This window comes from Sprattus sprattus (genome assembly GCF_963457725.1).
Source record: "Sprattus sprattus genome assembly, chromosome: 16".
In the NCBI taxonomy this organism is placed as follows: Eukaryota; Metazoa; Chordata; class Actinopteri; order Clupeiformes; family Clupeidae; genus Sprattus; species Sprattus sprattus.
In genome coordinates this window covers 14836316-14862965 of record NC_137914.1, presented here as the reverse complement: position 1 = coordinate 14862965, position 26650 = coordinate 14836316, and the positions used below count along the sequence as shown (strand labels likewise).

General features: G+C 45.4%; 1 protein-coding gene across 1 annotated transcript; it reads right to left on the bottom strand.

Moving 5' to 3' along the window:
- Window positions 1–94: 94 nt before the first annotated feature.
- gpr153 (G protein-coupled receptor 153) lies at window positions 95–22217 on the bottom strand. Its single transcript, XM_080853634.1, has 5 exons — window positions 21640–22217; window positions 16661–17090; window positions 7520–7709; window positions 5671–5855; window positions 95–3103 (listed from the first exon to the last, which is right to left on the bottom strand). The coding sequence occupies exons 1-5, from the start codon at window positions 21990–21992 to the stop codon at window positions 2129–2131; spliced, it is 2133 nt and encodes a 710-aa protein (XP_080709760.1). The 5' UTR covers window positions 21993–22217; the 3' UTR covers window positions 95–2128.
- Between the last annotated feature and the right edge of the window lie 4433 nt (window positions 22218–26650).

Below are 26650 nucleotides of genomic sequence, written 5' to 3'. Positions count from 1 at the left end.
CAGGATTGATTATTTCCATTGTACAAACGCAAACACACTGCAAACAATTGAACAAAAGTCGAGTTTCTCTTCATGTAAATGTAATTACTCCAAGCAAAGTCATAATTTCAGCAACATAACATCAAACATCGTCCATTAGTTTGACAAAAGTATTTTTTAACAGAGGATATGTTACAAAATTACGCTCTGATATTTTTAACAAAACAAACGAATTCTAATTTCAAATCATAATTTTCAAACGTATAGATTTTTAAAAATAGAAGTGTTTATATATGTGCATTATGTAATCAAAGTGTGGTGTACGGAAAAATGTAAACTGGAACGCACAGATCTCACAAAACCTCAGACCTCAGCTGAAACAAACAAACTAACAAACAAAACAAAAAACGATATGGCCAAATGTTTCATTTTACATGTCAAAGTGCTTAACAAAATCTGACAGTGCTACATCATTGTATCATCATCATTTGAACAATGCCAAGAGTAAAGAAGAAATGTTCCCACAGACAACATAAGGCTACCAACAGGTTACTCTGGGTCCTTTTCAAGTTGCAGGCAGTATTGATTTTGTTGTTCTACCTTATTTTCTCTCGTGAATCATTGTCTTGCCCAAACAGAATATCATTGTAAATACATTCATTTAACGATAATACTCATTATTCTGGTAGATTACTTGACTCATTTTCTAAATCCCGATGGAAAGTTGCAATGCCTATAATATTGCCCAGTTTAGTCGTAAATGTTTGATAAGACTTGGTAATCGTTACAGAATGAGGAAGACTCTGGTTAGTCAAACAGTGGTAGATGGCAGAGTGTGGAATTCAAAAGCAAATCTTCAATGCCCGTAAGATCAGTTCAACTCAGCTGCACTTGCATTGAGCACCATTGGTGAGTTTCACAACAGTATTTGGCAGAGTATAGCCTATATGTACACCCGTGCATGCTGGCAGCTGATGCCCAGCTAGGAGTCATAGCTCCCAACTCTTAATTAACAGTTTCTAAAGATGGACGTCAGAGAATCCTAACATCCTGAATAATGAAATCATAATAACAATACACCATGCCATCAGATGCAAATGTCACATCTTTAACTTTTACATACAATATATTTTTTTATATAGCAGAAAGCCATTCGATTGTGACCTGAAATATCTGGGCAATTGTAAATAATAAACCAACTTACTGTAGGGAAATTAAGCTATCAGCCTTGACCTCTTCAGGGTCAATAAAGTCCTTGGTCAATGCCCCTAATTTCAGACACACAGCAGGATCTGTAGGTTCTTCTCACCCTTTCCCTCTCTACACATCAGAGGTCAAATCATAGTGACACTATGAGAGTGCAATATGAAAATCCTTATTGACAATCCAATACCAACAATGTCTACTTTTAACATGAATACAAGGGGGGAAATGATCTCGTATTAAATAATTACAACACATTTACATTTAAATTTTTGACATTATGACCCAACATATAAGGGACAAGAAATAAGCCAACAAGGGCAGTCTGGGACATTTAACAACTATGGGCAGTTGTTTTCTGCAACAACTTGCAGAAAGAAGAAAAACATTGCGAACACTTTAAAACTGAACCACTATGTGAAAAAACACATATTTCAGAATTTCTTGGACATTTATTCAATTATCAAATTAATATCACAACACTGGCAAAAAACAAGACCTCCCTGTCCAAGAGAAACACACAGCTAAAACAGTGGAACTGTGGCCCAGTAAAAATGAAGTTGGAACTGAGCAAAACAGAAAGAGAGAGAGAATGGAGAGTTGACTGGCAACAATCTTCTCTATAAACTTCTTTTCCATCTTTATACTGTGCATGGTCTTTAAAGGATTTAAAGTAAATGTCTAAATGACACACACAAAGCACTAAGGTCAGTACTGCTTTACTCCTTTTTGGACCTGGCTGATGTTCGAGAGACCCCGGAGCATGGTCTGCTGATTCTAACACAGGAGAAACTCTGTAAACTCTGTATGTCCTCCTCACTCTCTCAGCTTTTAACTGTGCTCATAATACAAAAACATTCCACTTGAATCATAACAGCGGTATCAGTAAAAGCAATAATAGTCAGAGTAAAACGAACAGCAAGAGTGAAAAGCTTTACACCCGCACCTAGGTAGTAGAGCCGACGGAGTCGGAGTGGAAGGTGACGTAGCCCGACGAGGAGGCAGAGGGTGAGCTTATAAAACTATTTGTGCTTCCTTTGCTCTCCATTTTCATCAGGAGTTTATGCTCAGCCTCCCAGCCGCCCCCGCCGTCCCCCGGGCCGGTCCTGTGCCTCTGGCTGGGGGGTGCGAGTGCCTGTTCGGGCTGCTGGCCGCCCCCGTGAGGGCCTGCGTCCTGGGCCACACACTTCAGGTCTCTCAGGGAGCAGCCCTTCCCCGAGCCACAGGTCCCGGTTCCACCCGGAGATCCGGCACTTCCGTTCCCAGCCCCAGAGGTCCCGCCGGCACTTCCCTCCACCCTGCTGCTCCGCCGGCTACCACTTCCCTTTCCTCCTCCTCCCCCTCCTCCAGTGCCCCTGCCACCGTGGTCCTGGGGGAGCTCAGTGAGAGCGCAGATTCTGCCGTGGTCCGAGAGGCGACGCAGCGCCTGCGGTTCGCGCTCGAAGTTGGTGAGGGGGAAGTGTGGGTAGAGGATGACGGCATGCTGGCTGCTCCCACGTGGCGCCTCAAAACCCTCAGGCAGCAGCGAGATGGCCGAGGCGCGGCGCGAGCTCTTCATTGGGCTGGCCAGCGGCGTCTCATCGATGAAGCTGATGACCTCGTCACGTCCGAAACACTTGAGGAAGTCGTCCTCGTGCCGCTCGCTGCACATTCCCCCACCGCTGCCGGACAGGACGGCCACGCGCGGCAGGCCCCGGAGCGCGTAGCCGCTGTCCTCCGAGCGCCGGCGCTTGCGGTAGGGGCCACCCTCCTCATGGTAGGACACCAAGCTGCCTCTCCGGCGATCGTGGTGGCGTGACGAGCTGTACTGCTGGATCCCAATGATGTCCTCCGTGGAGCTCCAGCGGTGCAGGTAAGAGGGGATCTGGCCGCTGGTCCACATGTCGGTGTCGTCGTGGGAGTATCTTCTTGTAGGGGGCACCTGCCGCAAAAACAGAGGGACGTCATATCAGCGTTCACTCGTCAAACATAGGAGATATGTTTAAGACAAAGAGTGAGACTCTCACAAAGACATGCAGACTTCTGATTTCAAGGGCTATGGAAATGTCAGTGGTTTTATTTACAGCATACAAAGGGAACTTTACTGAAGACTTTTACCCTTTGCTTTACTGATGTGTTTAACTGTTTATGCTCTTGTGTGTATGTGACTAACATGTTTGTGATAGTGTACTGTTAAACTATGAGAATTACATTGTTGCCACTTTTCTGATGAGAACAAGTCATTACACAACTCACATAAACAAAACCAACAAAAGGCATTTTTTTGTGATCTGGGGGGACTACCAGAATTTAAGACAAATCCACAAGTTAATACTCACATTCCACATTGTTCTGAGAACTAAGCAGGAAAGACATAATGTCAGATTTTGTATCGTATCAAATCACTGTTTCATACAGCTAACATCCCAAAGCATACATCTCATTGCCTTAAGCACCAGAGCACCTCTTTGTGCAGCATTCATTTCTCAGTGCATGGGGGGGAGGGCAGCAGACTATACAGTAGCCTGAGAGTGAGAGTGTGAGCTTTGACCAGCAGGGGGAAGCAGAGCATTAGCATTGAATGAGAGAGAGAGAGGAGAGGGGAGTAGCAGGAGTGATGAGGTATAATAGCAGCGCCTCACCCGGATGCAAAGATCAAATGCTGGATCAAAGCCAGCAGGACTTTAAACAGGCCGATCAGGAGCAGAGGCATAACTCTGGCCGACATTTTATATAAAGAGAATGGCCTGCTGGTGAGTAATAATGGACCAGTTATTTTTGCACAGCGGAAAAAGCTACACAGAGGGATGGATGTAGTCATCTCCGCATTCTTGACAAAAACTGGCAGTAAGAAACAGCACAGGCAGTGGGACTACTGAAATTAGCAGAGCCTCTGTTTCTGCTGTAAATACACAAGCTGTATCCCTCATATCTCAGAAATAAACTGTAGCCTTGCAAATGCAAACTACCATACATGGCCACAAAACTACCTTTTGTATGAGATATTCATCCAGGGGGAACAGGGCCCGATTTTTCAAAGCTGGCAACACGTGATTTTCGCGAGAGGCCGGAGGCTGGCACTGATCTACTGTACTGTATATCTGCTGTGGTGAATTAGGCATGAGAGGTGGCATTCGGGCATTACTCAACTCTACGCAATGCAGGAGGATGGGGGGTGCATACAGTTACATGGTATTGTAGTGGATCACAGCGCATCAGCATTTTATTGCAGAATGTCATTGCAACTGCGTTCACTCGGCACGGCTGTTCAGGCCTAAGGGGAGGGGGCCCTTGTTCTCTTGCAATTACAAACAACTGGCAAGTGCTCAATTTGGGTGACATTTTGCAATGAAAAGGCACAGAGATGGCACTGTGATGTCTGGGTGTGGAAAAGAGAGCTTGGGGTGGGGGTGGGGTATGGTGGGGGGGGGGGGGGGGGGGGGGGGTTGTGTTTGGAATCGGGTTCTCTATTTTCAGGCGACGGTCTCTGCATCCAGCCGTCAAGCACTGTGTGTGTCCTTATCAAAGCCGTAGTCCGGCAGATCTATTTTAGAAGAAACCTGACAATTAGTGTCAGGCCAAACAGGGTTACTGTGGTGGCAAATGAGGCTAGACGGTTAGACCATCAGTGCTTGAAGACTGTATGGTCAGAGACAACTTCAAGGTGAAAGAGGAGCATTTCACAGCTCTACTGCTAACTGGCTTCCATGTGGGGGGCCACAATGAGATTTACTGCACTTGGTTTCTACGGATGATGGTTTTTCTGTGCCAGTGCCTTTAAATAAGCCAGGCTGCTGAAGCACAGTTTCTTACTTAGTAGCTCGAACAGCTTGCGGAGGCGATTTCTAAATGCATGTCTTGTAAAAATAAAATTAAAAAATAAAAACGTTTTCAGGTAATGTCCCTGTAGCCCAGTGGAGCATGCATGGCTTTAATGGTGGGCTCAACTCCCAGACAGTCGCACGCAAGATTAAGAACGCAAGCACCCTTACCACGGCGAGTCGCTTTGGATAAAAGCGTTTGTTAGGGAGGAATTGAATGCAAATGCGCAAGAAATGACGGTCTCTCTAATTGGTGTTCTGTTGTGCTCAGGAGGCTGCGTGAGTTAGGCTTTGGTGCAGGCAGCAGGCAGCATTGTCACGCAGGGTTCTGCTCAGAGAGAGATAAGGAATATGTGTCTAAAGATGAGGTGAGCGGCTTTGTTGGTCTTGTTTGCCAAATATTAGTCAGCCAGACTATTGTTTTGACTCATATGTCTCTAACGTCATGTCTGGATATGTCAAAGAGCATGTGAGTAATAGTTTTTTTAGGGATTTTTCTTTCTCTGAAATGCAAAAAAAAAAAAAAAAGTTTCCTGAAGGGATAAGACAATCATATAACAACTCTCGTGGAGAGGGCCGACTGCAGCATGCACAACTGAGAAAATCTTCATATGTAGTTTCACCATACGAAGGTTCACTGCAAAATATATCAATTTTATGAAATTAAAAAAGATCAATGGAAATATACCTGCAAGTACTGCATTTTATCTTCCTGATGTTCCCTCAATGGATAACCCTGGGGCACACCCCTTTCTAAGGTCGAGAATTCGTACTTGGCCATACGGTCTATCGTCATGATATCGGGCCCCGGGCTATAGTCATACGGTCTGTCATAAATTAAGTCCGGATGAAAGGCTCCATCCTGGCTGTTTTCTGCAAATGCAGAAAGCATATATATCAGAATTCAAAATGAAATGGACTCAGATACACAGACAGACAGACAGACAGACGAATAGATAAAAAAGACAAGTTCATCTTCTTTTTTTCCACGTCTCTTCTTAGATGATTTCTAAACTGAAATTTGGTGTTAGGGTGGCTTTTTCTTTTTAGGTGAAGACAAATCAATCAATATTGATTATATTTGGTCAATATTTTTCAGCCTTATTCTTAGAAAAAGCATCTGTCTGAAATTCATAGCTGGTGGCCTTTGGCACACAGGTGGTGCTGTACACCTGTGTGCAGATGAAATCAAAACAAAACAAACAAAACAAAAAACCCTCTCTGGAGAAGTTGGGCCTAGGATGAAGCACATCCTGGTGTGCAATATTGTTAAGTAATACAAAATATAAATGTCATTTCTACATTATGTTTTTTTTTTTTTTTTTTTTTAATGAATGGGCCTGTGTTGACCCACAAGGTTTCATTTGGCAAGTTTTAGTGAGGAGCTGGAGGCATGAGCCTTGAAGTACAGTGTAAAATGCTGGTCTCGGGCAAGTGTGGGCCAGGTGCAAGATGAGAGATGAGATTAGCACAGGCATTAGCTTAGCATGCAGGTCAGTAGCTTTTGGAGAACAAGAAACGACCCTTATACATACAACTCAGCTGGGTTATACAAGGCAACCCTTCTGCAAAGAAGAGTAGAGAACTGGTAACATTAACAGCACAAATCAAAACTGTCACACAACTAACACCCAACCTAACCCCCTACACACACACACACACACACACACACACACACACACACACACACACACACACACACACACACATACACACACACACACACACACTTTTTTAATCTACAAAGAATTACTACTACATCACAGTACAACACCAGCTCACTTGGAGAGAGGGAAGGATGTCTCTGATTAAAATGGCTTTGGTTAATTTCATATGCCCTATCCTGCCTGAATATAAAATGACATCTCATCTATTATTTGGTTGTAATAAATGAGGAAATAGCACATTTATGATCAGGGGACATCAGGTCTTACGATCAGACAGAAAAATCATTATATAATAACCGGCCAGTGCTCTTAAGTAGAACATTATGACAGCCATTTTTTTAAACTGACACATTACATGACATTATACCCTGTGTCACACAGATAATATTTTCACAGATACGGTCTTCCAGTACTCTGAGCAACTGTGCTTTGTAAATTACTCGTGGTGACTTTCCTATAGGGCTCCTTGGCATTGTCCCCAGAGCCGAGACAATCAGCTGAGATAGTGTTCATTATTTTTTAGCTGAATACCTTTCCAGACAGAGAAGTAGGTCACATGATAAATCCAATGAGACTCCCAGCCTCTCATAATCATCACTGGTCCACCCTGAGAGATTAGGTCTGACACATTTCGAGCCAAGAAGGAAAAAGCCTCACCGCCTAATTCAAATATGGCTGAAATTACCACTGGGCCCATTTCTTCTCTTCTTCCTATTATCGATTTGACATCAATTGACTCGGGAGGACTAACCTAATTGAAACCAAAGCCTGTGACACTTGACAGCCATCCTTCCTCCTCTTCCCTCCATCCACCCCCTTCCCTCCCCAGGTGTTTCCCCATGCAGGGCGGGCCAACACGGGAGCCTTTACCTTCGTCCACGTCGTCATTGGACATGATGGCCACGCACTTCTCCCACACCATCTTGACGTCGGCGCGGTAGCGGTCGCAGGCCCACAGGAACATGGGCAGCAGGATGGACTGGGCAATGGAGCACCAGAGCACGCACAGCACCATCCACGTGTACGAGCGGTCGTACTTCAGACTCGCAAAGCTCACCACCTGACAAGGAAATGGAGAGAGAGGGAGAAAGAAAAGTCCACAATCAGACGTCAGAAGTGTATTCAGGTTAAGACACTTAAAAGAGAGGGACAGAGAGAGGGAGGAAAGGAATGAGAAAAGAGAGAGAGAGAAAGAGAGAGAGCGAAAGTCAACAACAAAGAGGGAAGTGGATTCAAACAAAGGCAGTTGAAGAAAAAAAGAGGACCAGAGAGGTAAAGAAAGTGAGAAAGAGAGAAGCAGGGGGAAAGAAAGTCAATAATCAGGAGGGATGTGTATTCAGGTGAAGAGTGACGGATAAAAGAAAGTGACAGACAGATATAAAGCAGACAGGGCGAGAGAGGGGGAGAGGAGGCAGAGACTCAGATCAGGGTCAGGGAGAGACCGCGGCAAAGGGGAAAAGAGAAAGAGAGAAAAACAAGGGCAGAGTGATGGTCTGACGAAAAGAAGAAAAGGCATTGAAGAATTGATTGTCCTTCAGCAGAAATGTACAAAGCAGTGCAGAATGCAGCAACGAGGCATGTTATTAATAACGATTGAGCCGCAGGGCTGAGGCTGTCTTTGGCTATGCTCTGGTCCCACTAGTATAAGTAAGGCTGAGAACGGCACCTTAAGACAATCTGTTTATGCAGTGTCGTGAAGTGCAGTGTAGTGTAGTGTAGTGTAGTGTAGTGTAGTGTAGTGTAGTGTAGTGTAGTGTAGTGTAGTGTAGTGTAGTGTAGTTATAGTATAGTATATTAGATTATATTAACGTAGTATTGTATAGTATAGTATAAAATAGTATAGTATAGTATAGCATAGTATAGTGTGGTGTGGTGTGGTGTGGTGTTATGAGTGCCAACACATCTCAGCTCTTTGTTTTGCTTCACAGACAATCTAGCTGAGAGTTTACTCACGAGCAAAAACAGCATGTTGAAGGTGCAGACAATATTTGTCAAGAATGAAGCTGAATGACACACCTTTTTATTTGTAATATAAGCTGGACAGTACAAATATGGAGGGTCTGAAAGAGAATCCAGAGAGACGGTTGATGAACTACTGTGCTATGGACTTGATTGTCAGTATTGTACTGTATACCACACAATGTGTGGGACACCACACAAAGCAGAGGGACAATGAGAGCCCACTCAGAGGATTTCTTTTTGCTCTCGGGTAGTAGTAGATGTCTAATGTTTAGAATACTTGCCTTTGTGGTGCTGGCAGGAAAATTACATTTCACATGTATCAGTAAGGCATTTGACTGAAATAAATACCGGTAATAAAGAAATAAAAAAAAGTTGAATTGCTCATGTGGGCGAATGTTTCTATGCCATGTCTCCTGAGTGACTTCCATTCAGTGCACTGGCAAAGTTTTTTTTGGCCCACACACAGCACACAAACACTGTGACTGCACACCTTAGGCAAAACCAGACAGATGGCAGCCCATGTTCCCTGATACCTGCCCAGCTCTGTGTCCTTCTGTCCTAAACACTGTGAGGTCTCCAGACACACACACACACACACACACACACACACACACAAACACACACACACACACACACAAACTGAGGCACACACACTGCTGAACCTGGTCATGACCTCTGATTATCTAATTAAACTCCATCGTGGTAATGTTCATCATACAAAGAGAAGCCGCTGTGGTCCATTAGCACAGGTACACACACACACACACACACACACACACACACACACACACACACCAACAAAAACTCATATACACACACTTACACACACAACATATTGTAAACAGCCTCAGATAGGCAGGAATTTTTGGTAAATGCGCCCTTATGTGAGGGGAAAGACAGGTCTGATACTGGACTACCGAGAGCAATGCATTTAAATAGCTCATTCTCCCCACACTGAGGGGGCTCTGCTTCTGTTTCTCCTCAGCAGTGATTGGCAGTGCCGCCTCCCCTCTGATGCACTCGGGCTGTTTCACAAGCAGTTTGAGACGGAGAAACATCAGAGCACAGATGAGAGGAGAGGAGGGGAGAGGAGAGGAGAGGAGAGGAGAGGAGAGAAGAGGAGAGGAGAGGAGAGGAATGGAGAGGAGAGGAAGAGAACTTTACATGATCTCCACATTTTCATAATGATGTGATTTAGGAAGTGGAGAAGATTCTCATCGCTGCAGAAAGTAGTTTGGGTTGTTAGTGTGTATTGAAGCATGTGTAATGGCTCTGTGTGTCTGTGTTTGTGTGTGTGCGTGTGTGTGTACAGTAAGATGGATACATGTTGGTCTTAAAAAAGTCTCTGTCCACGCATGTTTGTGAGTTTGTGTGTGAGTGTACATGCATATGTTCAATCATCTATTGATCCGATTGAAGCTTAAGGCATTTAAGGGCAGCACAGAAATGGGTGGGGTTCTAAATGAGTCACTGGTGCCACTGGTGAAAATCAATGGGTCATGCCACAGTTTGAAGCCTCGATTTCACACAGTGGGACATATTCATTGATGTACAGATGCACACACACGCACACTCTCTCTTTCTCTCCTTCTATTCTTACGTTTCTTGTCTATCCCTCCTTCATCAATGCCATCCCCTGCTTTTTTCCACTCTGTTGACTTTGTGGGTTGATTGGGAGTCAAACAGTCTTAAAACTGCTATATGCAATATTAACAGTCAGGCTTAATGGACCACAAGGTCCATTATGGACCAACACCCAGCCTTTTCAATATGCCATCACAGGCAGTATACTTGGCTGGCGAGGATGAATTCAAACCCTGTTCAGTTCTTACGTTACATGAATCAGGAGTCTCAGGCCCCCAAGACCAAGAAAGTGATATATTTATTGTCATGTACTATGAAGTAATATATATACAGCCGCGGAAAAAATTAAGAGACCACTTCAAAATTATCAGTTTCTCTGGTTTTACTATTTATTGGTATGTGTTAAAGTAAAATGTACATTTTTGTTTTATTCTATAACCTACTGGCAACATTCCTACCAAATTTCAAATAAAAATATTGTCATTTAGATAATTTATTTGCAGAAAAATGACAATTGGTCAAAATAGCAAAAAAGATGCAGTGTCTTCAGATCTCGAATAATGCAAAGAAAACAAGCTCATATTCATTTTTAAACTACACAATACTAATGCTTACACTTAGGAAGAGTTCAGAAATCAATATTTGGTGGAATAACCTTGATTTAAAATCACAACGTTCATGTGTCTTGGCATGCTCTCCACCAGTCTTTCACATTGCCGTTGGGTGACTTTATGCTACTCCTGGCGCAAGAATTCAAGCAGCTCGGCTTCTTTTCATGGCTTGTGACCATCCATCTTCCTCTTGATCACATTTCAGAGGTTTTTTTATGGGATTCAGGTCTCGAAATTGGGCTGGCCATGACAGGGTCCTGATCTGGTGGTACTCCATCCACACCTTTACTGGCCTGGCTGTGTGGCATGGAGCATTGCCCTGCTGGAAAAAACATTTCTCAGAGTTGGGGAACATTGTCAGAGCTAAAGGAAGCAAGTTTTTCTTCCGGGACAACGTTGTACTTTGCCTGGCAGAGGTTTGTAAAAGACCATAAGGATTGAAAAAAGCGGACTGGAGGGTCTTCTAGTTCGTCTTCTCTGATGAGTCCAATTTTCAGCTTTGCCTAACACATGGTCGTCTGATGGTTAGACGGAGACCTGGAGAGGCCTACAAGCCAGAGAGTCTTGCACCTACTGTGAAATCGGACTCATCAGAGAAGACGAACTTAGAAGAACATCCAGTCCGCTTTTTCAACCCTTATGGTCTTTTACAAACCTCAGCCAGGCAAAGTACAACGTTGTCCCGGAAGAAAAACTTGCTTCCTTTAGCTCTGACAATGTTCCCCAACTCTGAGAAGTGTTTTTTCCAGCAGGGCAATGCTCCATGCCACACAGCCAGGCCAGTAAAGGTGTGGATGGAGTACCACCAGATCAGGACCCTGTCATGGCCAGCCCAATTTCGAGACCTGAATCCCATAAAAAACCTCTGAAATGTGATCAAGAGGAAGATGGATGGTCAAAAGCCATGAAAAGAAGCCGAGCTGCTTGAATTCTTGCGCCAGGAGTAGCATAAAGTCACCCAACGGCAATGTGAAAGACTGGTGGAGAGCATGCCAAGACACATGAAAGTTGTGATTTTAAATCAAGGTTATTCCACCAAATATTGATTTCTGAACTCTTCCTAAGTGTAAGCATTAGTATTGTGTAGTTTAAAAATGAATATGAGCTTGTTTTCTTTGCATTACTCGAGATCTGAAGACACTGCATCATTTTTGCTATTTTGACCAATTGTCATTTTTCTGCAAATAAATGATCTAAATGACAATATTTTTATTTGAAATTTGGTAGGAATGTTGCCAGTAGGTTATAGAATAAAACAAAAATGTACATTTTACTTTAACACATACCAATAAATAGTAAAACCAGAGAAACTGATAATTTTGAAGTGGTCTCTTAATTTTTTCCGCGGCTGTATATATTTTTTTATCTCATTAAACACTATTTTCTTAGCTTACTTGTTTAAGACAAAATCACCTTAATGCTGCTTCAGCTGATGTGAAACAGCTCAACTAGTAGGTTAACTGGTGATACAGACACCAAGGTTGTCAGTTCATAAGCGAGCACAAATACTGATCAAAATGTATCTCTGTATTGTAGGCCTGAGTCACTTTGAATAAAAAAGCCTCCACTTAATTGAACCTACTTGTGCTAAATATGTGGCTATTGTTGGAGTTGAAGATAAACCCCTGCAGTTTTTCAAAATATGGAGACAGGGCTGGAGAGGAGCTTGTGAGTGGATGCTGCAGATGGACAATTAAAGATGCGGTTGAAAAACTGTAGAAATTGCAGCAGTGCACTTAAAATGTATTTCCAGACTCCCAGTATTGCACAAATGAGGACTAGGGAAATACTTAAATGGCAAGAATACCTAACGATGAAGGTGAGCCCCATTGCAATCAAACAACAGCAGTATCTGTCCTGTCTGTCCAGTATGTGTCTTGCACAAAACCCACTGGGTATACAAGTCATGTAGTAAGGGGTTGGAATTGGACCCAATTTGAGCAAGCAATCCCCCAAACGCACTAAAATATTGAAGGCAGTTATTCATTTTTAACCGTAGCTAAATAGCAGGGCTGATCAGCCGCTAGCCTCACTCCCCAGGTGGCTGCTAGATGGTGACGGTGGCATGAGAGAGGAGAGACGGACCAGCTCTATAGTGGCCTGTGACTGCATAATGAATCAAGATCAGATGCTAAAAAATGCATGAATGTCAGAGATGGAGACCGGCAAATGACTCCACTGCATGAGGCCATACAGAGAGGCGGTGGGGGAGAGACAGAGTGAAATAAGTGGCGTAGTCATGACATGACCACATCACACCAGTTCTTGCCTCCTTGCATTGGCTTCCTGTTAATTTTAGAATTCATTTTAAGGTTTTACTGATTGTTTTTAAAGCTCTTAATGGACAGGCCCCTAGTTACATTTCTGACCTTATCACTCCACACCAAGCCCCCAGGTCTCTCAGATCATCCGGCAATGCTCTCCTCCATGTGCCTCGGTCAAGGCTCAAGCGAAAAGGTGACAGAGCCTTTGCAGTTGCAGCGCCACGGCTGTGGAACCAACTGCCCCTGGACATTAAAAATGCTCCGTCCATCTTTGTTTTTAAGTCTAGGCTCAAAACTCACCTTTTCACTCTATCCTTCCCAGCTTCCTAACCCTCCGTCTGTTGCCCCATCTGTAACTCTGTATATGTCTCTTGTTGTCATTGCCGTCTCTGTTCCTGTTGTCATTGTTTCTGTTGATCTGTCTGTCTACTGTTGCTCATCTCATATTGTAATTATTTGTTTACTTATTTTTTACTTTATTTTATTTATATCACTATTTTTATGTACAGCACTTTGGTCAGTGAAAGCTGTGTGAAATGTGCTTTATAAATACATTTTACTTACTTTACTTACTAGTCCAATCAATCATACTATGTTTACCAGCGTGCCCCTAAACAACAGCTGCAGAGGAATTTGTTGTTTTCTATTCAATTTCTTTCTCATTCTAGCCAGAGATTAAAAAGAAAGAGGAAAAAGGAAAGAAAGAAAGAAAGGAGGGAAATAAAACACACAGAAGGAGACAAAAGGACACAGATGGCCTGTGGTCAATGAATTTTATGTAGCGAAATTCACTTGTTTTCATAGGTTTTTCTCTACCACCAGGCACTCATTTTATTCTCATGTTGGGTCGGAGGCATGAAAATAAAGCAAGAAAAAAGCAAGAAAAAAAAAATGGAAAGAAAGACAGACAGAAAGAAAGACCAGGCATAAATAGACAGACACACCAACCAAAAGCCCCAGATGGCCTGATGGGCAAACAAACAGACCAAGAGAAGGGCACGTAGACGTCTGCTGGAAATGCACGCCAGCAGCACAGCTCTGAGAAACCTGAGCCTTTCTTCAAAAGTAGAGAGAGCTCGTGGTTTCCCCAGTGCCTATGGACTGCAGCAAATCTCAGCGCCTCTACCACCTCTACTATCTGCTGACCTTACTTCCACTGGACTCTATGTGTGGTGCAAGAATCAATAAAACCAACGATGCAATGCTGTAAATCCCAGTGGACAACCACCCCCATATAATTACAGACATATATTCAAGGTAGGGGATAGAGGGGAGGAGAGAGAGAGAGCGTGAGAGAGTGTTGTCCAAAGCAGTCTGTGCTGACATGATTCCCGGCAGCTGAAAGACAATCGGTGAGATGAGCTACATCCGAGCCTCAGCTGCGAGAGGAACGTGTTAGGCAGGCTGGGAGAGCTCCTGGGGGTCTCTGGGTGATTGGTGGCTGACACCAGCGTGGGGTGGTCTCGTGCATCTCACAGAGAGAGACTCTAGCGCTAGTGGTGCTCCACACACTAGCACTGCTACACACACTAGAGGTGCTACACACGCTAGCACTGCTACACACACTAGCGGTGCTACACACACTAGCACTGCTACACGCACTAGCGGTGCTACACACACAAGCGGTGCAACACACACTAGCACTGTCTGGGCAATTCATGAAAAGAGTGTATTGACAGTTCGTTGCAATGCAGGAGTGGTTCAGAAAGCAAACTATAGATGTCATAGGGAATGGAGCTGGCTAAACACTGAGCGCAATTCAGAGATCTCACTGTGTCATCATGGCATGGAGCTATAGAGCTGGCCACCATCTCATCTTCTCACATCCAGCTCGTCCACTTTAGTCATGGCGCAGGCCTGAATGACTATTGAACAGCCAGCCAATAACATTCACTGACCTGGTATCAGAGCCTTCCTCGGGATGTCTTTCAAAAAGTGTGTTACAGTTCAACAGCAAACAGTCCCCAAAAATAACGTATTTTCTTGTTCAGCCTTTCAGCCCTTCCCCAAGAACATGTAAAGACTCAGATCCACAAGCCTATGCTATGGAACCAGCAGCCTGATGTTAAGCAATCAGTTATGATGTTTTGGCAAAATGTTTACAGATGTACATCTACTTGTAGTGTCATTGACAGAACATGACATCAGCTTTGTGATCCACAAAGAAAATGGAAATGGGAAAGAAAAGCCAGTATTTTTTTAAGCACAGCCCTAAGGCAGCTCGTCCTAGCTTCTCCTTGAGAGAACATCCTGACAGGTAAACTCCAAGCCCATTCTTCGTAGGCAACAGTGGGCATTATTTAAGCTTTGCCCTGAGCATCGGCTCTTGATTTGTATACACGGGCAACATGTAGTGCCAATGTTTGCGATGGAGGTTTTTCATATCTGTTGGTTTCTGTGTGCTGTTTGAAAGGCCCTTCAAGGGCACCAGATCGGGCTGGCTGCTATTGCTAGGCACAACCCAAACAAACATGGCGACACACGAGAGACAGACAACACACATGACTATAGTTCCCAAACCCTGTATGTCTGCACAAAGCATCTGAGCAAAGCATCAACAGACACACACACACACACACACACACACACGCACACATACAAACATGCAACACAAATGCAGACACACACAGGCACACGCAGAAAAACACATCTTGTGACCTACTTCCATGCCTGGCTGAGGTTAAGTGCAAAGCTTGATGTAAATAATACAGTGGCAAAAGCATTTCTGCTCTCTTTGGGAAACATTAGTTCTCTAATTAAGAATGATGAGCACTTTCTCCTTTTTCCCATTATGCTTGTTCCAGTGGCTCCTCACATCCAGCCCTCCTCCCCAGGGAGAGAGAGGGAGAGAGATAGAGGGAAAAACAGAGTGAGTGAAAGACAGAGAGAGAGTATTTGGGGTAAAGCATGTGATCCCCTCTCCACTCTGCCCCCCCCCCCCCCCCCCCACCTCCTCCATCCCCCATGCTGACTCAAAAAGCCTGTCTGTGGCTGGCCCCCACCCACGCCACGCTGATGTCAGAGGAACTTCCAGCACCGCCAGCTGGCCGAGGACAAACATCCAACGCAGCATTAAAATTTAAGGACAAGCCCCGCTTTCCAGCGCCCTCCGCCCCCGACTCTCTCCCCAGCCTACATCTGGGTAGCGGCCGCAGCTGGAGCTCACCAGACTGTGCAGCCCGCGCATGTCCACATGGAGCTGTGGTGTGAGCTTGTGCCTGTCTGTGGACTGCTGGAATATGAGTTTGTGTACATGAGCAGGTGTCTGTGTGTGTGTGTGTTTGTGTGTGTGTGTGCATGCTTCAGGTTGGGGGAGTGTGCATTTATGGGTGTGTGTGTGTGTGTCAATGTGTGTGCATACTTGCACCAGCCTCTCATGTATTTGTTTGTGGAGAGGGTAATGATTAGCACTAAACTCTCCAGGCTGAAATAGCTCCAGGCCAACTGTATTCCCACCAGCGCTACTTACTAATCTAATGTACTAGTAATTAAAGGTATGGTAAAGAACACACATAGACTGAATCAAAATGGGAAGCATCGAAAGCCAATCAGTGAATCAGAGTCAAAGCAAAGCCCAGAGGCCTGTTTACCAGTATGGGGAAGCCAGTGAGGAAGTCATAGATGAAGACGATGCCGCTGATCAGGTAGGTAATCTGCAGCGAGGTCTTGACGGGCTCCGAGCCGTCGATGGACGAGCGTCGCTTGCCCTGCGCGTCCTCCACCACGATGGTGGGCACGTTGAACTTGTTCTTGTCGGCGCAGTGGCCCGCCTGCAGCGAGAAGGTCTGGAAAAGGGCGATGCCGATGCAGACCACACCCATCACCACACTGCCACCGATCAGGAGCAGGAAGCACACGCCAAAGCCCAGGCCGATCTCCGTGACGATGAAGCGGCAGTCGTGCGTGTAGAAGCGCTCGGTGGTGTCGTGCCAGCCCACAGCCGGCAGCGTGGACAGGATGAAGGAGACCATCCAGATGCCCATCACCGTGTGCACCGCCTGCTTCTTAGTGTTGCTCAGTCTGAGGGGTGGGACAGAAGTCAGAAACAGACAGAGATGCAGTGAGAGAGAAGAAGACCAAGGCAAACAGAAAGAGAGAAAGAGAGAGAGAGAGGAATACCAAGACAGCAGAGAGAGAGAGAGAGAGAGAGAGAGTGGAAGACCAAGACAAACAGAGAGAGAGAGACAGAGAGAGAGAGAGGAAGACAAAGACAAACAGAGAGAGAGAGACAGAGAGAGAGAGAGGAAGACCAAGACAAACAGAGAGAGAGAGAGACCAAGAGAGAGACCGAGAGATGGGACAGACATAAATAGAGAAAGGGACAAGGAAAAGGATAACCAGGAAGAAGGTGAGGGAGGCAGAGCAGAGAGGGAAAGATGTAGGCGGAGTGGAAGAAATGCAGGAAATGAGAAAGACAGATGGACACAATGATGGAGAGAGTGAGACAAAGAAAGAGACATAGAAGGAGGGAGACAATGGAGAGGAACAGGTAAAGAGGCAGATAAGGAGAAACAAAGAAGAGAGAAATGGAAGGTTTATGTGACAGAAAAGCAACTGTATTAAAGGTAAACCACTCTGAATGGATTTCAATTCATTATCACAGTTGTGTTTTTTATGACATAATTTGTACATTGCATGCATGAGCAACCTTATTCTGAGAACCATAATTGATTGTAATTCGTAAAATTTGTCATTAAATTAATTTTATGAACCAAGCATTTGCCACCAAGACATCAATTACTGGACGGGGGGTGGGGGGGGGTACAAAAACGAAATCAACTCCATCCTGTGTCACCAAGAGCATAACAATTAGTTCAATTATGTAACTCGACTTCTCAGAAAAACAAAATACTTGAAGTACAAAGTCATGAATGATTGATCAAACAAATTATATGAATGAGCCCTGGGTAAAGGTTACACTCGCCACGTCTCTGAGAGGCGCTCAGTCTAAGCCTCTGAAGCCTCAGAAAAAAACCTGCCCGCTATTATTACACCACTTCATCTCCATCAACCTGCTGGGAGTTCCGCGCGCTCAGCTCAATCAATGCGCTCTGTTTTAATGGCATTAGCTGTCCACACCACAAGGTGCACTCCCATCGGTGAGTTTATGGTCAAGGGGATTATCGCCAATGCCTAACGTGCCTGATTTCTACCGAACACTTCACCTAGAAGAACTCTTTTCTGAATCTTTCACAATATTTGGACAATACATGTACGTAGATACTACAAACAGCTGTAAATACCACACACTGTGCTGTGAAGTTCATATCCTTTAGGGGCTAAGGAGATCTAATCAAATTCTCTTTGATCAAGCATGGCAGTCGTGTAAGTGGTGTTCTTCTTGCTACTGTTGTTTTTGGAGTGTGGCTGTTTGCTTAGGGCTTTCTGAGACCTGTCAGTAGCTCATTGAGGTTTCAGACAATGCCTCAACGAGCAGAGATGGTGATTTTCTGCATGGACTAGCTCCATTGTAAGCACATCTTCACTGCTCTGTGAGTCACTGTGGGGGAACTGTCAATCCTGACTTGAGAATCTCGGCCTCAACAGCATCCAAGTCATCCAGAGCGGCCCTTATATTTGAACTCAGATTTCGGAGGCGTTCATCCAACCCTGAGCGCTTTTGTGTGAAGCGATAAGCGGCAAAAACCCAACGCCCGCTTCAATTACGACATGCCTCTCCAGGCATCAGAATACATTTCTGCCCCAAGTCACCACTGCTAACCAGGTAATAAGGCTCTTAATCAAACTGGACACATCTGCGGCTCAGGCTGCCACTGTGTGATGAGTTTAGCAAGGGAGCCCCAGGGAATACCTAGCCTGCAAACCTCTCTCTTTTCCCTCTCTCACACACACTCTCCATCTTTGTCAAGCACAAGAATGGAAATGCTGTTCAATCCCTTCCCTTTCTTCTTATACATTTTTCTGGGTTCATCCTCCACCTCTCCTCCTCCACTTCTCCTCCTCCACTACTGCTCTGCATTCTCCTTTATCCTTTGCTTCACCCTTTTGCCCCTCCAGGCTGTTTGGAAAATAATTTAATATCTACTCTGGTGAGCAGAAGTAGTGTCCCTCCATCCTTCATTTTTCTTGTCCTCCCTCAGTGTGTGTTTGTGTGTGTGCCCGTGTGTTTGGGAGTGTTGGTGTGAAGAAAGAGGTTTGGGTTGCATGGGAGGCAAGGTGCTGGCCTTTCTACAGGCTCCAACCATAGGACTGTCAGTGCTCTGCTCGATCCATTTATAAGAAAAGATACAAAAATAAAAAATAAACAGACGGAATTCTCCAGAGAGCTCCTAGTCGCTGATGAGAACAGATGTTAGAGCCTCTCTTTCCCCAGTCAAGGTTGAAATTTCATCCCAGAGCTCACTGCCATTTTCCTTAAATGTGAGACTTTGCAAAGTGCAAACAGTGGGTTCATGTAGGGACTTGAGGCAATGTGTGCAACCTTGCTTCAGGTGAAACAGAGACGTGATGAATCGCACCACTCATGCTGTGCGATGAATAACAATGCTGCCTTGATTGTGTGAAGATCAACGTGCTTTCAAATGGATCATCGCTGTTTGTATTAAGCAGACAACTACTCATCCCAGGCCTGTCGCACTCTTTGCCTTTCTGTTGTTGCTTTGCCTGTACTGTTAGTGCCTCCGGATTGATTTTCCTGTGTTTGCAATAATTGATTTTTGAACGTGCACATTTTGCTTTCATTTTTTGCTCCAGAAATGCACTCATCTGCAAAGATGAGGGAGAACGAGTCTTTCACATACACAGATACACATGTAATGCACGTGTCATGCAGTCACACATGCACACACACATTCCTCTGATGTTACAGGACACGCTAGAATGACATGTGACTAAATGTATGTTTTAAGTGTCCGTGTAAAACAGAGGAATACGACTGGCTGGATCTGTCCCCACGCCCCCTCTGGGTTGAGTGGTGGTGGTGGTGGTGAGGGGGGGTGTTTACGTAAGACTCCACCGCAGGCAGCTTCGCATGAACGAACTGCCCTCGTGACTCTCTCCCTGCATGAGCACATGAGTGGGCGGCGGTGGCGGCGGCACACTGCCGTACCGTGCCGTACAGTGCCTTACCGTACTACTCTCTGAGAAGTCAGACTAACCGCTCGGCTCAACCAGGCTTGGCTCTCACCATAGCTACACCGTGCTTGGCAGGAAAGGCTCACCTACATGTGGCTATGGCAGATGTGCCCAAACCTGAGGGCCAGAGCCATGCCGAGAGGGAGAGAGAGTGACAGAGCGCGAGCTGCCAGGCTGAGTTCACGTCACAAACGCTCCTCATCACCTCTCTCAACACAGCTGGCTTGGGCCTGCGTGAACACGGCAGCTCCCATTATTAATAACCTAGCCGCTACGTTTCCCTGCCATCAAATGCACATTCCATGTTAGACATAAAGTGCATACAAATGCTTAAAAGTTAGACAATAAAACATACTACTAAAAGTTCTGCAAAGGGTGGTCAGAGAGGCCTGGACATAGTGCATTCTTCACACAGCCATCTCACACAGACCCTCTCTCCCTTCCTCCCTCCCAACTGGAGCGTTTAAATATTCATTGGATGTCTGGATGGCTGGAGGGAATGTTCTTTACTGCAGCCCCTGAGTAGAGGTGATCTCTCCTGCATTCAGGCTCTGCTCTGCTTAGCTGGCTGTGCTCTGCAGCAGCTCTCTGGAGCCGTAACCCTCCATGAGTGAGGCTGGGGGCGCAGGCGAGAGTGATGTTAATTGATCTACCTCTTGTTTCAAAACAATAAAACGCAACGCCGGCTGTTTGTGTGTGTGTGTGTGTGTGTGTGTGTGTGTGTGTGTGTGTGTGTGTGTGTGTGTGTGTGTGTGTGTGTGATTCTACAAGTATGTATTATATTTGATGATGCATGCACACAACAGCTGTATACAGTGTTGCAATCCTGCAGATTTGACACTGTGCCGGGTGGGAACAGCAGATAGTCCCGGTCAGAAGAAGCATGCTTTTATAAATATCCTTCCCTACAGGTACATCTATCTCTTTGTCTCTGCTCTGATTATGGCCAGCTAAACAACACACACATCAGTATTTTCTACCAGGCCACATCATGTATACTCTGAGTGATACCTACGTGCCTTTGTGTGAAATGTGTTCAAAAGAAATACGACAGGATGGATTTGGGGTTGGACAGGACTGCAAGGCAAGCAGAACAACAGATGTTCCTCAGTGTCAGTTTGCACTCATCTGTAATCTCATTGGGTTTACATTTACATACTGGGTGAAATAAATACCTAATCTATGGATAGCATATTTAATAGATGCAGAGCCTCAGACACCACAGTGCACAACTCGTTTTTAATACGATGAATATGCTGCAGATATTATCATTATCAATAATAAAGACTTTGTGTGTCCAAATAGCAAGTATATATGAAGCTCATATGAAACTTGTGTAAGACACATATAACTCATCTTATTATTGACCATTCAATACACACTTGTGTAGGTGAGAATACCAAACCCAACAAAACACACTTGAAAAACCTGACAAATCAGTTAAGTGGACATTTGTCCTTCATTTGGCTCTTACCTGTAATTGACGGGCCAGCGCACCATCCACATGCGGTGGTAGGAGAGGGAGGTGATGGAGAAGCAGGTGACCAGCGTGAGGGTGTAGAAGGTGGAGACGAACACCTTGCAGAGGCCCTCGTTCCACTCGTAGCTGGAGTGCTGGCGCCGCAGCGTGATGACGCAGTACATGGTGATGGGGATGCCCATGTTGAGGATGTGCGTTCCGGCCAGCGTGCAGATGAGGAACTCGAGAGGCTTCCATTTCTTCTGCTTGGCGCTCACGCTCAGGATGCCCCAGGCGTTGGCCAGGATGGACACGCCCGAGCAGACCAGCCATGCCAGAGCGTTGGTGCTGATCACCTCATCCCTCATGGTGCAGCAGCCAGGGGGCGCCTCGGCCGCCGGCCGGGCGGAGTCGGGACAGAGGAGAGGCGGCGGCGGGCGAAGCAGCAGGGTGGAGGACGAGTCTGGCCGAGCCTGGGCATCCTACTGGGGCTGGGGCTGGGACTGGGGTGGGTGCAGGGCCTGGGCAGCGCGGGTCGCGCTGGGCATGACAGTTGTGCGAGGAGAAGGAGGAGGGCAGGGAGGAGGGGGTGAAGAAAGGGACGGACTCGCCAAGCCAGAGCGCCAAAAGTCCTGGAGAGGAGAGCAGAGGAGCGGAGAGGATGGAAAAGGAGAGAAGAGAGGAGGGATGACAAGAAGAGAGGAGAAAGAGGAGGATGGAAGAAAGGGGGCATGCAGAAGGATGGAGGAGGGTGAGGAAGTCGGAGAGTGAGGATACGAAGTTATAAATAAAGGAACAAAGAGTGGCAGAGAAGTGTAGCAGGGATTGAATACAAAAAAAGAGTTAGAGGAGGTAGAGATGATGGTGTGAAAGAATGGGAAAACACAGGGGAATGAAAAAGAAAAAAAGGAATGCAAGAGAAAGAAAGAAAGGAGGTTTGGAAGGAGGATGAGTGCGGAGAGAGTGAGGTAAGACCACCGGAAGGTTGGAACAGGTGAGGAGATGAAAGGAGAGGGAGATGTTGGGACAAGAAGAGATAACACAGAAACAGAGAGATACAAGGAATTAGTTAAGAAACATTGATACTGGTCAGCAGTGTACAGTAAACTCAATTGAAGGGAACGGTACAACAGCATACATTTTGTCAGCAACCTTAGGACTTCTCAAAGGGTATCTGCTTTGATGTGAAGAATTTACAAATTTATACATATAATTGACTGCATGAGGATACCATGCGACTGAATGCACAGCCCGCATGCATCATCACGCTACGACCCTGCCAGCCTGAACCAGCCCATCTGTCAGTTGCTGGCATTGCCAGTGTTGGCAAGCAGACAGAGCCGTGACATTCTGATCAATATGCCAACTGATCAATTAGTCGCTCTGACACCCACTGTAAAAAAACACCACATACACGCTCCTCAGAAACGCAATTCAAGGAAGGTGCAGGTTGCACAATCTGCCGGGTTGGGCCTCACATGTCAGGGAGTGTCATCACCACCGTTCCGGTGTGAACGATTTATAATCTTGGTTTAGCATTTCGCCATGTGTTTGCTCTCGATTAACGTTTTATTACATCTGGCATGTCAAATGGGCGTAAACTCTATCTTTCTCCCTCCCTCTCCCCCTTTTATGTCTCTCTCTCACTCACTCTCCATCTTCTGGTACATGATTGTGATTAGATGGATACTGTTGCCGTCAGTTTCACTGCTCTCACTGTCAGGTAGTGAGACCGGCCGCGATCTGTTTCATGCACAACCAGACACACACCAGTGCAGACTGCAGCGAAATATAATATAATTGCAAGAAAAAAACAATAGCTGGTACACATCCTTGTAATGTTGGACAAAGGATGGTGGATAAGCGATGGTCTCTGTAATGCAGCTTTGTGAGAATACCTATAGTTACAGAACCACAAACACCATTTAACTGGAGGGCAGTAAGAAGCTGCCATTGTTTTTAAGATCCAAGAAGTGCAACTCAGTGCAACTTCATACATTAATAATCCTATTAATGTTTCCCTCCCTCCACTTTATCCGCTGCCTGTTTTATGGGCTCCACCATGTGCCCAGGTAAGGATGCCTCCAGGGCTCTTCATTGGGTACCCTACGACAATAGTTACAATTCCAAATTACAATAGTTGCCATTTTGTTATAACCATGGAGATTGGAGAATAGCAAATTATTAACGCAATCAATAGGATAACTGCCCATGGAGATTAAAATAAGGCAGTACAGATAAAGACTCAGGAAACCCTGAAGGAATCAGAATATAAAGAACGAACCAAGCCATGAATAGACGGAATGTGTGTCTTTCCTGGAGCCCATGAGAGATGAAAGGTAAAACAGCACAGCTGAGCTGAGAAAGAGTACACATTAGTGCACAGCATGGCAAGTGATAAGGCCCTATCGCCTGCAATGCCAAACTGTAGACAATGTTGATGTATGCTAACCACACACAGCTGTTTATAGTTTCATCTTTGCACACAGAGGCTAATTATGAGCCAACTGCGATGCAAAAACCAATCTGGCAGTGGCTTCTAAACTAAATGTCAGTGTCAAGTGTTAACTGGTAATTTTTCAATTTCTTATCCTCTGTCCCTTTACCCCCTCTCGCTCTATCTCTCTCTCACCCTTCACTCCCTCACACAGGTAGTCTGACATTTTCTACAGGCTGCATACAGCTCTTGTCCCAAAGCGGGTTCCCCTTTGACTGACAAACTGTATGCCACATTGTGCTCACTACAAAGCTACAGCTGCTCTCTTTGATGCCAGACATTCAATTACTCGCTTCTGTGAGGCCGGGGCCTTTAATGTTGCCATGTTACACACACATTAAACCCCCTTTTTACCAGTGGGTTGACCTCTTTATGATGTCATCTCAGACTCGTTCAAATTCGACAGCCATCTCCGAATCCAAACAAATCCATTAAAGGACTAGCTGTCCCTCTATTTAGCATTTAAAATCCCAGTTTTTCCACTTTTTTCGATCTCTCCCCCAAAGACACAGGCCTCACTGTCCCTGTGGATTTTAAATGAACATCGTTTGAACCCACCTTCAAAATAACAAAGTATGCAATTTCCCACCGAGGGCCAAAACAATGAACCCTATTTAAAAGTCTAATATCCATACAAAAGACCATCTCCTCTTGCGTCCTGCGTTTTATGGACAATTTCCATGCTTATTCTTGCTTGCCTCACAGTCCTTTTCATCCGGCGGTCATTCCATTTAATCCCTCCATTAAGCAGACCTTAGACGGGATTTATAACAGGCATTGTGATAAAACGTCTGAATAAGGGTCGACGCTTGTGGGCCACTTTTATATTTGTAAATCCTCAACATTAGAATTTAAATGAAGGCGCTGTGAAGGCGTTGCGTAAGAGGCCTCAATTAGCCGTCCACCCACTCCTCGCCTGAGTAATGGACGGGCTTACAAATCAGCTGTCTGCGAGGGGTGGGGGTGGGGGGGTAGGGCATGCTCGCGTTTTTCGCATGGCTGAATAGGGTATCATCACTCTACCCTGCCGACGTGACAATCAGCGGTGGGGGCGGCAGTGACATGTAGCCAATGCGGCACTGTTGCTTACAGAGAGTGCACGGCTAGTCAAAATTACCATCAAGACTCGGGAGTGTGAGTACATACAAAGACTCTGAGTGGCCGTGAGGTGCGATACGTGTGTGTGTCTGTCTGTGTGTTCAGCGTTGTCTTGAGAGTCACGTGACAGAAGGTCAGAGCGCCGCAAGGCAAGAAACGGACGTGTGCTGGCTGAGGTCAGCCTCAGACGTGGTGATGATGTACGCTCCCAGAGGGACGGAGATAGAGTGAGAGTGAGAGAGAAAGAAAGAGATAGAGAGTGAGAGCGAGAGAGAGAGGGCAGAGGCTTTGACCCCCATCGGTAACCTCTATCGGTAATCCTACAGCTACGTGTGGTCACATTGAGGCCAAACCATCTGCATTCAATCCCTCTGGCCAACGGATTGGTGAAAGAGATGAATGAACGGTTGCATCGATGGATGAATAAACTGATGAAGGGGTTCATTAATCAGGGAAATTAGATTTTCACAGACAATCACAACAGTCATGCCTTCCAATCAATTGTCAGCGCCACCCTCAGCAGTATGCATTACTAAATGACGTCCACACCAAGTGATGATCTTCACTGTTTGATCTATAATCCCCTAGCTTTGACATCACCTCACATCTGGACCTAAAGCCATTGTACTGTGCCGAGCGTACCACTATGATTTTGTTAATAACAGATATAGTATTTTAGCACAGATATAGTATTTTAGCTTTGAATCCACCTCACATCTGGACCTAAAGCCATTGTACTGTGCCGAGCGTACCACTATGATTTTGTAAATAACAGATATAGTATTTTAGCACACGGTGAACAGTGAGCTTGAACTGGCGCCCGGCTCTCTCCTCTCTGAATGTCGGTTACTGTGCTCGGGGAGGCTGGGCCGAGGAGGTGTGATGTTGACCTACATCTCCCTTTGGTTTGGGCGAGCTAAGGCACGATGCTCCCATGCTGATGTGAGTGACGCATTTGTGTTGCCTGAGAGGCCGAGGTTTCAACGGCTGTCGCAAAGGATGAGGGCTGTGTGGAGAGGCGGCACCATCCCCGGCCAAAGCCTGCCACAGCAACTGTTCACACACACACACAAACACACACACATATATATCCCGACCTATACACACACAAATACACACCTTTTTAAGCACAGAGCGTAGGCATTCAAGAAGCTCTTTAATCGAAAAACATGGAAACAATGACATAAAAACACTGATGCACCAATTTTGGAGAGGAACAAGTGGAGTACACTGGAGCATAAGGAGATGGAGTGGAGCATCTTGTGCATGTTTACAGCATCACATGTAGAGTTGGGGGGACCTTGACAGCCCTGATGATGAACACTTATCCACAACCAGACATGAAGATTGGCTCACTGCATACAAACAGTCCGGCAGTCTTTACTGTTCAGAGCTGATGATAAAAACAGAGGCCCCACTTCAGATGGGGGA

Excerpts from the sequence above, each read along its gene's own strand:
- gpr153 (XM_080853634.1), bottom strand. The coding sequence starts at position 21,992 with ATGAGGGATGAGGTGATCAGCACCAACGCTCTGGCATGGCTGGTCTGC. Across the intron at positions 5,856-7,519 it reads CAATGACGACGTGGACGAAG|AAAACAGCCAGGATGGAGCC; the intron begins GTAAAGGCTCCC and ends CTGCATTTGCAG. Across the intron at positions 3,104-5,670 it reads ATAAAATGCAGTACTTGCAG|GTGCCCCCTACAAGAAGATA; the intron begins GTATATTTCCAT and ends TTTTTGCGGCAG.